This window comes from Trichomonas vaginalis, chromosome IV (genome assembly GCF_026262505.1).
Source record: "Trichomonas vaginalis G3 chromosome IV, whole genome shotgun sequence".
NCBI lineage: Eukaryota > Parabasalia > Trichomonadida > Trichomonadidae > Trichomonas > Trichomonas vaginalis.
The window spans coordinates 869,395-881,031 of NC_067206.1; the positions used below are offsets into that span (position 1 = coordinate 869,395).

General features: G+C 32.4%; 5 protein-coding genes across 5 annotated transcripts; 2 read left to right on the plus strand and 3 right to left on the minus strand.

Moving 5' to 3' along the window:
* Positions 1-65: 65 nt before the first annotated feature.
* Positions 66-919, minus strand: TVAGG3_0005120 (DegT/DnrJ/EryC1/StrS aminotransferase family; the record flags this gene model as incomplete). The annotated part of the gene is made up of 1 exon (XM_001318694.1): positions 161-847. The coding sequence occupies one exon, from the start codon at positions 845-847 to the stop codon at positions 161-163; it is 687 nt and encodes a 228-aa protein (XP_001318729.1).
* A 938-nt stretch (positions 920-1,857) lies between these two features.
* Positions 1,858-2,783, plus strand: TVAGG3_0005130 (ubiquitin-like family; the record flags this gene model as incomplete). The annotated part of the gene is made up of 1 exon (XM_001318693.1): positions 1,879-2,514. The coding sequence occupies one exon, from the start codon at positions 1,879-1,881 to the stop codon at positions 2,512-2,514; it is 636 nt and encodes a 211-aa protein (XP_001318728.1).
* A 317-nt stretch (positions 2,784-3,100) lies between these two features.
* Positions 3,101-7,068, minus strand: TVAGG3_0005140 (tetratricopeptide repeat domain domain-containing protein; the record flags this gene model as incomplete). The annotated part of the gene is made up of 1 exon (XM_001318692.1): positions 3,332-6,694. The coding sequence occupies one exon, from the start codon at positions 6,692-6,694 to the stop codon at positions 3,332-3,334; it is 3,363 nt and encodes a 1,120-aa protein (XP_001318727.1).
* A 54-nt stretch (positions 7,069-7,122) lies between these two features.
* On the plus strand, positions 7,123-8,258 carry TVAGG3_0005150 (S1-P1 nuclease family; the record flags this gene model as incomplete). The annotated part of the gene is made up of 1 exon (XM_001318691.1): positions 7,136-8,083. One exon carries the CDS (start codon positions 7,136-7,138, stop codon positions 8,081-8,083), a length of 948 nt encoding a protein of 315 aa, XP_001318726.1.
* A 327-nt stretch (positions 8,259-8,585) lies between these two features.
* On the minus strand, positions 8,586-11,439 carry TVAGG3_0005160 (armadillo (ARM) repeat-containing protein family; the record flags this gene model as incomplete). The annotated part of the gene is made up of 1 exon (XM_001318690.1): positions 8,599-10,854. The coding sequence occupies one exon, from the start codon at positions 10,852-10,854 to the stop codon at positions 8,599-8,601; it is 2,256 nt and encodes a 751-aa protein (XP_001318725.1).
* Between the last annotated feature and the right edge of the window lie 198 nt (positions 11,440-11,637).

Consider the following 11,637-nt stretch of genomic DNA (forward strand, 5'->3'; position numbering starts at 1 on the left):
TTAAATTATTTTTGTGTTATATTATAATTTATGAAGATTGCTTTTAAAAATCAAGTTATTTGAACTAGAATAATTGAAATCGTAGTGTTTAAAACTTTAAAGACAAAAATTTAAAAATCATATAAAAATGATAATGAAAAATATTGATTTTGAAAGAAACTCAAAGAGAAATTTCTTCAGAAGCAAGAATACTCTTAACTGATTCAAGGCAAACTGATGCAGCCATTTCGCAACTCTTGAAATTGAATCCAAGTTCATTGAAAACAAATTTCCAATCGTAATGTGTGTCTCCAAGAACGAATTGACTGTATCTACCTGCGAAATCTTCGTCTTGTGTGCCAGCACGACCCCAATCTCTCATTCTAAGAACTGCGTTGTAAATTTCCTTTGATTTGAAGATAACTACGCAGCAGCAGTTAGTAAGAGTGAAAATTTCAACATCAACAGCATCTAATGGGTCCATAAGATAATTTTCTTGGTGACGAATTAAAATTGGAGCGATTTTTTCGATATTAGTAGATTTCTTGCCTTCAACAATTTGAGCTTTTGGCTTTTCGGAGCCATTTTGTGTTGTAACCGCACCTAAAAATTTGATTACGCCTTCAAAATCATCAGTTTTAACGTAATCACCATGTGTAACGCCATATGCAGCAAGTGATAATAGAAGTGCTGATTTAGCAGAGTTAACCAAGCATCCGTTCTTCATATGGAAGTGTTCTGCGAGTAAATTCTCAACAGCGGTCGCTTTCTTTCCGGGGGCAAGCCAGCCGGCCTCGAGTGTTTCTCTGATTGACTTCTCGCAGAGCTCGCGGAGTTCAGCAGTTTCTGTGTAAACTTGATACTTCATTTGAAGTGAAAAAAAATTGACAAAGGATAAATCCCCTGCAATTAGAAAAAATTTTGTCAAGTTATGGGTGTGATCATCATAATTTATATGAAATAAATAGTAAGCTATATGTGATTAATAAGATTTTTTAACTATCAGCAAAAATACGAATATAATATCAAATTCCGGAAAATTACTCTTCTTTGAGGCATGTCTTCTATAAATACATCATTGGTACCAATTTTAATGAGTACTCATAGATTGAAATAGCCTAACTATCAACAAATTTAAAACCATTCAATTTTTTAGATCTCTAGAAGCTGTCATTTGTATATTCAATTCACCATCTAGTAGAATTAAAGATTTATGAGTGATTTACGAGTTCTCTTTCCTGAAATAAATTTCCGAGAATGATGGTCGAGGCTGACAAACAGCCTTTAAATATATAAGTCTTATACTCTATGTGTGAAGACAGAAAAACATAGTAATAATGGACGTCTAAAAGATTTTGTAATCCCTCGATCTTTAGATCAATCAGTAAGAGTATTTCAGTCAATATAATTTGCTCTAATTCAACAAACAATGAAACTGTTCGTACCAGATTAGTTGGATAATCCCCTGGAAAATTTGATCAATTTGAAGATATCAAGATTCAAGAATTATTATTGAAACTGTTACTAAAAGGCCTAGTCCTTTCGAATGATTTAATTAAAATACAATGATTGTAATTATTCCGCTGACTTTGAAAAGTTCATTCATTTTGCCAGGAATAAGGTTTCTTGGAAGAATGGTCGAAATGTAATGTATACCAATAGAAGATTAGAAATGCTGCATTCTTTCAAATGCCTCTCAAAATATAATCATTTGGCCAACGAGTTTCTGAAAACGCCAAAAAAAGTTTCCTTTATAAAAATTCTCTCAATATGATGTATAGGGGTTTTAACATGTACAGGTAGTGTATCAAAAATAAGCGTTAAAAAGTTGATGTCTTTCAACCGAAGTTCAAAAAAAAAAATTATCTGTAGACTAACGGTTTTTCGATTATAAATTATATGGAGAGCATTGCCCGCAATGATTCACCACCCAAGTTTTGTATTATGGTGTACAATCCCGGGCGATGGATCTTGAAGGCAAATGTGCTCTCCACTGCAACAGTTAACGACATTTTGCAGTTAATTCCAGATCGAATTGTCAAGTTCGTTCACAACGGGATAGAACTAACTGATAGTTTCTCACTAAGCATGTATGGTGTGAAAGAAGGTGATGTGATTTTTGTTCTTCCCGAAACGAAAAATGGCGCATCTTACACAGAGAAGTGGGCAAGTCTTACAAAAGACAGAGATTTGTTCCACGACCGCGTTTGCTCTCTGATAGATCCGGAGACAGCTATGGAAGCTGCTCGGATCCGTGATTTGCAAATGCTAAGAATGGAGAGAAAACCTAAGGTATTCCGTAAGATATCATCTGTATATAAGAGTGATGCTCCTACGAAGCAGAAATCGAAAGCGCCGGTAAATGCTGTTGAACCGCCAAAATTAAACAAACCGTCAGCGGCGCCTCTTCCCACATTCTGGGCAACAAGCTTACCAGTCTATACAAAACCTTCGGAAACCATTCCCTCTCCATCATTATTATCGCAGGAAAACAAAGAGGACGTTCGATGTCCTGAATTGCGAGACGAATTTTAAGCGTGTTTGTATTGTATTTTAAGATTCGATAGATATATTTCACTAATTAATATTACATCTGTTAGAAAAATAAAAAAAATTGTATGTTTCATCCAAAATATCTCATTTTTTCAAAAATCTCTTTCAAAATAGCATCGATTGCCTGATAACTGTGTAGACTTCATTATACGATGCCAAAATATGCAGAAAACACTGGCGATTTTTTCACTGGAATCAACAAAACGGTTCACCTCACTTTCGTAAGTTCACATTACGCCATTCAATTTGCCAGTGAATCGATTTTGGATTTCCTAGATTCTACATCATATGCGTGATACTTTTTAAAGATCTGCCGTTCTCAAAATTTGAATTCATTCGATTTCAGTGGTCTGACAACTCGCAAGTCTTTGATATTGAATATTGTATATCCTATGTGTAAATAACCTAGATTTCTACTTATTTCAAAAATATCTTCGAGATTCAATTTGGAAACAATTTGATTCCCAATCCGATGACATATTGTAAGTATATTTGTAATATCTACTATCAATGTAATATTTATTTTATCTCTAACTCAATAAAACATCACTTTTTATCGTGAAATGAAGCAGATTTCATGTTTGATCAACTGATATATCGATTTGTATATAATTTCACCATCTTTATATGGATGTTTACAGTGAATAAATGGCATTATCATAGGGATTCATTGTCGATTACATTGAATACAATTGTCTCAGATACTGAAGTCTTGAACACGGAAGAAATATTTGCAATGGTGTTATAATATGCAAAAATACTTTTATATATATAAAAAAAACTATAAATCAAATAATAATTAATCGGAGCCGGAAGAACCATCTTCTTCTGCTTCACCTTCTTCCTCCTCTTCACCATTAGCGTCATCATCATCTTCCTCTCCTTCATCTTCTTCGGCTGCATCATCATCTCCACCTTCATTTGGAGCTCCTTCTTCAGCAGCACCTCCATCTTCCTCTTCATCATCGCCAGAGTCAACGAAATCTCCATCTTCTTCCTCGTCATCCTCTTCTTCTTCGACGACGCCGTTTAATTTCACGAACAAATCATCGACAGTTGCTCCTTCAGGAAGATTCTCACCAATGAGTTTCTTCCAGCAAACTTCCAACAACTGTTTCTGTACTCTTTCAACTTCTTTGACCAAATTCTCAGGAATTGCACGATTTCCGTTCTTTTCTTTCATATCTAAAATCAAAACAGATTTCCACAACGCGTCCAAACTTCTTTCTTCTATGTCTTTCTTCTTGGACTTCTCGTATGCTGGAACGAGTTCTTGTGTGTATCTAACAAAGATCTCTGTTCTATCGATACCATAAACGAATCTGTTTTCTTTGAAAACTCTTGACAATTTTCTATCAGCTTTGTTGTTTGGATTGATAAGAGTGAAAACTTGTGTGAAGTTTCCTGATTTGCATGCGCAGTCAACGTATACTTGGAGAAGGTCTCTTCTTGTCTGTTCCAAGTCATCAGGAGATCCCATTAAGAAAGGAACTTTGAAATCGAAGTGGAAGAAGTTGTTTATGTTCATTGATCTCGTTCTTGCGCATTTAGAAACAACTTTGTATGCTTCATTTGGTTCAATACGCTTTGCAAATTCAACATATGGTTGTGGGAGAACAATTCTTGATTTGCAATATGTATCTATAGCTTTCTTGAACAAATTTGCATCGTTTTTGAGTTTTCCTGCAGCTGTGTATAACAAAACATTGAATTCGCTGCAGTTATTGAGTCTATCCATGAGATTTAATGCAGCATTAACTGATAATGTAGCTGCTGGATCTTTGTTGAGGCCATTTTCATCGAGTAATCTCATTGTCCAATATAATCTTCTTGCTTCTTTACGTGGTTTGTCGTCAAATGGACCTAAACTCTTGATAATGTTGAGTGCTTCTTGGCTCTTATTGTCATTGAAGTATAATATGATAGCTCTAATTAATTTCTGATATGGAGTAACGTCAGATCCATTTGCATCCAATGTTTTCAGGGCATCTTCAAGCATCTTCTTGTTGGAATTCTTATCTTCAACAGGAACAGATACAGAAGTAATGCGCTGATTTGCTTCTTGTTGTCTTTTTGTGATATATTGTTTGATAATAATTTTGGCTAAAGCAACTCTGGCCGCTGGATTTGACTCCTGGCCTTCTCTGAGCATTTCTTCTAACAGCATTGGTGTCGTTAATTCCTTAGGAAGTTGAGCTGTTTTTGCAATCATGTTTTCTTTCCTTTTTACGATCCTGTAAACTGACCAGCCATCTATTTCATGCAAGCACTGTGTCCTCTTGACCCTGTCATCTGCTTTTTCGCTTCTATAATGCATCCATAACAACAAATAAGGAGTAAATAGTTGATTTGGAGTAGCAGTTCCCTTTTCTTCGAGTTTTCTAAGATGGTTATAGTACTGCTGCATGAATGGAGAGCATCTAAGAGTAAGATTAGATTCATGAGTTGAAGAAGTTAATGCGCAATCAGAGAAATAGCATCCAAATGCCTTTGTTTCTGGTGCTAAATCTGGTGATGGCTCATTAATCAACGATTCTATTAAGATTTCAAGGAATTTACCTCCTTCTAAGTAGCAGCAGTCGGAAAGTTTGTTGTGGATTGTTGCTAAGAGCTTAGATCTGTTTGGATAGTTCTTTGAGCCATAAGCAATTGCTAATGCGCAAGCAAATCTGATATTTTTATCTGCATTTAGTTCTGTGAGCATTAAAAAGATCTTGTTCAATTGGGTAACACAATCTTCATTCATTTCATATATAAATCTCTGGAAAAGACTTGTTAAAATTGCAATATCTTTTGGATTAGATTTAATAAGACTTGGAAGCATTCTTAAGAAGTTGATAAGGTGATCTTTGACCATATTGTAATCGAATTGAAGGAATAATTTGACTACATTCTTCAATGACAAAAATTGAAGTGGGCATTTTGCAGAAAAATACTTTGCAGCAAGCTCTGATGTACGTTCTGAGTCATGGTTATCGATTGTGCGCATGATATCGATCTGTTCTTTCTTCTCTTCTAAAAGATCTTTGTTAATAACACGAGATGCATGAGGAATGGCTAATGGTTCATTCAAATGGCGCTCACAAGCCTGGTATAATTTTTCTAGTTCTGAATATGGTCTGTTTTCGCGGATGGCTCCTTCAAGAGTTGCAAATGCGATTCTTAAAATTGCATTTGGACGATGGATGTAAGGACGCATTACATCTGTTAAGAAAGTTGAAACCATCTGTGGATAGTGAACTGAAGCAAGCTCAGCAATGAACAATCTCGCGTTTGGAGTCAATGAATCAAAAACGTATTTCGATGAAAGATCGATAATTTGCTTTGAAAGTTCAGCTGGAACTGCTTCTCTGAACTTCAATTCTGCAATTTTGTTGATTGCTTTGGTTGTAATGATATGTACAGATTGATCAAACAATAAAGTGTTGTTTGCAATTAATTCTGCACCAATTTGGAACAAAAATTCAACAAATGTCATGCCTCCTAATCTGGCATATTGCTTGCCTTGGATTTCAGGTAATTGTCCTTGAGGAATATGAGGAATTAAACCATATTTTCTTGGTGTATTTGTATCAGGACTTAAAATTTCGTGGTCAAGAGAAATAGCAAGAATCGAATATGGATTTTGTTTGTTTCCAACTTCAAGGGCTGTCAAGAAATGTCTGAAACAATCAGCCTTTAAAGTGTAATTTATGAATTCTGGTTCGATTTGGATTGATTTTATCGGTGGTATTTCTGGTTTTGGAAGAACAAAATTCAACTCTGGACGAATCTTTTGAACTTTACCTTGAGCAGCGCGATACAAGTCTGCATTTTGTGTCATTTGGGCACAAATTGCTAAGTCTGCCCATAAGTTAGTACGTGATTGATCTATTTTGAGAGTTTCGAGCAAAAATGGAATTGCTTCTTGGTATTTTTCTCGTTTGATTAAACTTCTTGCAATTTCTCTTTGGCATTGGAAAATAAGCATCTTTTCGTAGTCTGTTCTTGTTTTTTGCTGAACTTCTTTCACAATTTGCTGTAATGCAATTTCTGTTTCTTCTGAAGGGCTTTTCTCGATCGCATGATTGAATCTCTTGGATATCTCAAGAAAACTTTCGTTTTGGCTGGACATCCTAAGTTCGGACTCTTCCCCATCTTGGTTGAAGGCTCGAACGTTCATTGCAGACGTTTATAATTTTCAATTTGACTGAATTTTTTGTAAATTGTCAAAAATCATGATTTTACTATATTTAGTACTAAACAACAAACAAAATATACAAACATACTTCAATTAAACAATATCCCTGATAAATTGTGGGATATTTCTAATAATATTGTATAAAGGATATAATTTTCAACTCTCTTTTGTTCTAGAATAGAATCTTGTTATTTTGCGATTGAGTTGTTCAACACCCTGCATGTATTGTTCTGTCTCTATTTTAAAATGTGTTTCGTTTGTAAGACTTTTTCACTTCCAATACCTTAATAATGTCACTTTTATTATCCATGAAGAAAACGATGAAAGAAAAAATATGTTTAGGTTTGATTCATATGCAGAAAAAACGAAAAAGATTTTTCTTTGGTTCATAAATTTCAAATGATTCTCCAATTCCTTTTTATCATGTCAACCTCATGGTCTGGTGAACCGCATCAACTAATTGCCAGGGTTGCACAGACTATGTTGACTAAGAAACAAAGAAAATGGATCGATGAAATGCTGTTTTTGTGGCCAAGTGAAGCACAAGACTTAATCACAGTCTCAAACTGGGAAGATACCATAAGAAGTGACATTGATGATATTCTTATGCAATGGCACTTTGAAAATAAACCATATATTGAACCAGAATATACCCCTAAAAAAGTAACTCGAACATTTAATATTACCAATGCCATTGATGATGCTATGAAATCAATACTTGACCCCACAACGACATCATTTTGGACTTTTGGTTTTTATTTTCGCGCTCTTATACATTTTGTTGGAGATTCGCACTGTCCGGTACATTCAATCGCATACTATTCCGATAAATATCCTAAAGGTGACGCTGGAGGAAATTTCATCAAATTAAATTGCTCGATTTCATACTTTTGCTCAACATTGCACAAATTATGGGATTCTGCCTGTCTTAACTTTCAGCATAATAAATACGTTGCACCAACTCTTGAAGATTTCGAAAAAAACATTACTCGAATGATGAATGCTTATCCTCTTAAAATACTCGAAGAACACCCATCTCTATCACCTCATGATTGGATTGACGAATCATATAAGACGGCAATTGATTACGCTTACACTCCTTTAGTAGATTGGAAAAATATTAACGATACTTACTTAGCTAATGGTGCTGAAGCAGCAGAGTATCGAATTACGCTTGCTGGATACAGGCTTGGAATGGTTTTCAAGCAATTTTTCAAAGAGAGAGGTTATCCTAAATTACCAACAGAAGCAAGCTATTCTACAGAGATCCTTGCATGGATTCTTGATGCTGTTGTTATTACTATTACAATTATTTACTCAATTCTTATACTGAAAGAAAAAGGCTTCGGAAAACCTGCAGTATTTGATTAGGAAGTATAATCTATCCCCAAAGAGCATTTTGCTCTATTATATTATTGAATAAATTAGTCTCTTTTCATATATGCCCCAGTTTTTCGTAATTTATTTTAAATATCCTGTTTTTTGAAACGATTAATAACAAAAATGTTGTATAATCACGAAGTCATTTCTAGAAAATGATGTTCTGAATCTGAAATATTCCAAATTTTTTTTGAAAATTCAAAAATGAATTCCATTTTCCAAATGTTTTTATTGATATTTATAAAAATGAAAAAAATTTGGAATTTTTCAAAGTAGCAATTTTATTATACTTTAGATAATATTTATTTTTTCATATTAACAAATCAATTTTATCTATTTTCAAAAAATTATTATGATAAATATGGAATTTTTAGTTCATTCAAAAGAACAAACAAACAATCTGAAGAAAATTAGAAAAGTTCTGATGATAATTCTAGATAATTCTAAACATCAATAAAAAATTTCATTTAAAAACCGATAGCAATTGTTAAGGATAGGATAGATGTTTATTTAGTTGATTTAATGAGAGAAGAAAGAACATTATTATATGAATCTTGAAGCTGATTAGAAACCATTGAAGCTCCGAAAAGAAGAGGCTGAACAATGACTTTTCTAGTCATGAAAACTCTTTGCCTGTTATCTTTTATATGCTTACATGCCTCACCTACGAGTTTCATATAAGAATCTAAAACTTCTTTGCTAACATTACTGAATTGGCATAATTTGTCAGCAAATTTAAATATTATTTTGTATGTGTTTGCAAAGAAATCACTCATCTTTTGACTTTGGACTGAGATTAGATGCTCATAAAACTCAAATACTCTAACAAACGTAATGTCACTAAGATTAGATGAAAATTCATCATCATATCTAAAATCAAAATTCAAATATATTATATTAATTGCAGAAAATATCAAATCAATGCAATCATCAGGGATTATTTCAACATTTCTGAAAGAATCGACAAATATTTGAAGAGATTCAAGAAGAGTTGGGACTTCTTCGATCCGACAATCTTGATTTATGTTAGGATTCAAAATCCTTTGAGAAATTTCGAGAGATCGACTAAAATCAGGATTTAAACTGAATTGACATGCTCCAAATGAGGTACCCTGTGCAATCAAATTAGGATCACCAGATGAAAAACAAAGATCACAAATTTTGTTAATAATTTCGCCAAAATTCGTTTCAGTTTTGATACTTTTTCGCTTAACTATATCTAGGATAATATCATTAGCATCAAAATCTCTAAACAAAGCCATTTCATTTACAAAATTCCACAAATATTCAGGACTAGTATATATTTGATACCAATTCGATACAATAGCCTTCAATACGGAGAAATGGTAGTTCTTTTCTTCAATTTCTTCTTGATATAATTCTATATTTGGATTCATATAAGATTTCAACGAATTACAAGTGTTTTCTAGGACATTCACTATATAACTCTCATGCATTCTGTTGCATACACTTGCCAGAAGTTCAATTCCCATTGATTTTACTTCATTTGATTTTGATGATTGAATAAAATCATATAACTGCATAATATTTTGTTGATCTTCTTCATCAAGACGATATTTTTCATTACCAGATCCGTCAGAAAAACAGACAAAGTGAATTAAAGTCCAAATCGCTAGGCAAATAAACTTTGGATGGTAATCTGCTTGCTGTTGTACTAATTCTAATAATGTTTGAAGATTAATTAAACTTCTCCTTAAATGAATTTGAGATAATGAAATTAAAGCTAATTCTCTAATATAAATCGTTGAACTCTGTGCACAACTTAATAGAAACATTACATTTTCATTAATAACAGGTGCAATAAGTGATTTGTAAACTTTCACATTAGATAAAATTTTAATTATTGACAAATTTCTAAGAAAATCACTCTCATCATTGATATGATCATAAAGAATAAGTAAACTAATAAGTTTTTCAGCTATTGACATATCCAATTTTGCAAATTTTTCAAGAATTGACATTGATAAATAATTTTTTGGTAAATTATCGTCATCAACAATTCTATCAGTATTTTCAACAATAGAAAGGACTTGAAACAATAAATCAAAGGCAAAATTTCCAAAATCAACAAAAAATGAATAATTTGGCATTTCTTCCACAGGAATCAAGAACTTTTTGAGGAGATTAGATGATCTAGCAAATCTGATGTTCACAAATTTATTATATGTGTCTATTTGATTCTTTTCTTTTAACATTTTCATAAAATTTTCTAAAGAATAATTAATTGCATTCAATGTTTCAGTGAAAATCATCTCATTATCTGTCTGTAATAACAAAGTGAATAATGTTTGGAAAGAATTTTCAGGAAAAACATCCGAATCAATTGTTCTATTTAAAATATCTATATCTACCTTGAGAATCTCTATTATTATATCTCTTTCACTAATTTCTGCTGCTTTAGTTATCCATTTGTGTGTGCATTCAAGAAATTTTGGAAAATCATCTTTAAAAATTGTTTGATCTTTCTGGCTTTGATAGATAGAGTTAATTACTTGAATGAAATGAACAATATCATTGATATCAAAATCATCTATCATTATAAAATCCATGAGAAGAGCATAAAACTGTGAAATTAACGTGAATTCAATATTTGCTTTTGATTGCAAAATATTTTGGAAGCACTGAACGGATTTTCTCTTCATATCATTGTCTATTTCATTGCTTGTTACTAGTTCATATAAATTGTTTATGATTGGATTAATAAAATCTGTTTCTAATTCTATTATTCTTGCAATTATCATTGTTGATTGATTAAAATAGGACTGATTATCACTACCTATTGCATTCAAACACAATTGCACTAACTTATTTTTATTTTCTTGAGATATTAATTTCCAAAGTTGTTGAATTTGGTCAATATTATTAACTATAGAGGGATTAAACAACTTTGACATCATTATTATGGCTATATTGTTCAGACTTTCTGCGTGTTCTTCATATAAAAATTCTAATAATTGAACAAAAAATGAATGAGGATCATTGCGAATACTCTCTTCAAAGTAAGCACTTGCTTGCGTTACAAGTTCTTGATTTGAACTGAGTGCGTTTGAGAGAAATTCTTCCAAAATTTGTCACTTTTATTCATTCTACATTAGGATTTTTTCAGCATTTTAGTGTTGATAAACTCAGCTGCCATTCCGTGATAACTCTTTGCTTGAGTTATGTAAAAAATTTTTTCAAATCGAAAGATCTTCACCTTCACGAGTTACCGATTTAAGAGGATCGTTGCACTCAAACAACTAGGAATTTTTAAAAATGAGGATCAAATGATGCAGTTTTTCAAAATTTGGAATCAATGCTCGTTTTTTTTTCTGAAATTTACAAATGATATTTATCGGCGTGATGACACTTTTCTGATATTTTATTTTAACTAATTAATTACTAATCAAAATATGGAAATTTAAATTTATCTAAAATCAAAACCGCTAATTTTGAATTAAAATTCGACACCTTTTCTATTTTCTGAATATTCGAATTACTTTTCAATGCTTAGATTTCGAAATTATTTATGAAATTCTCCTTAC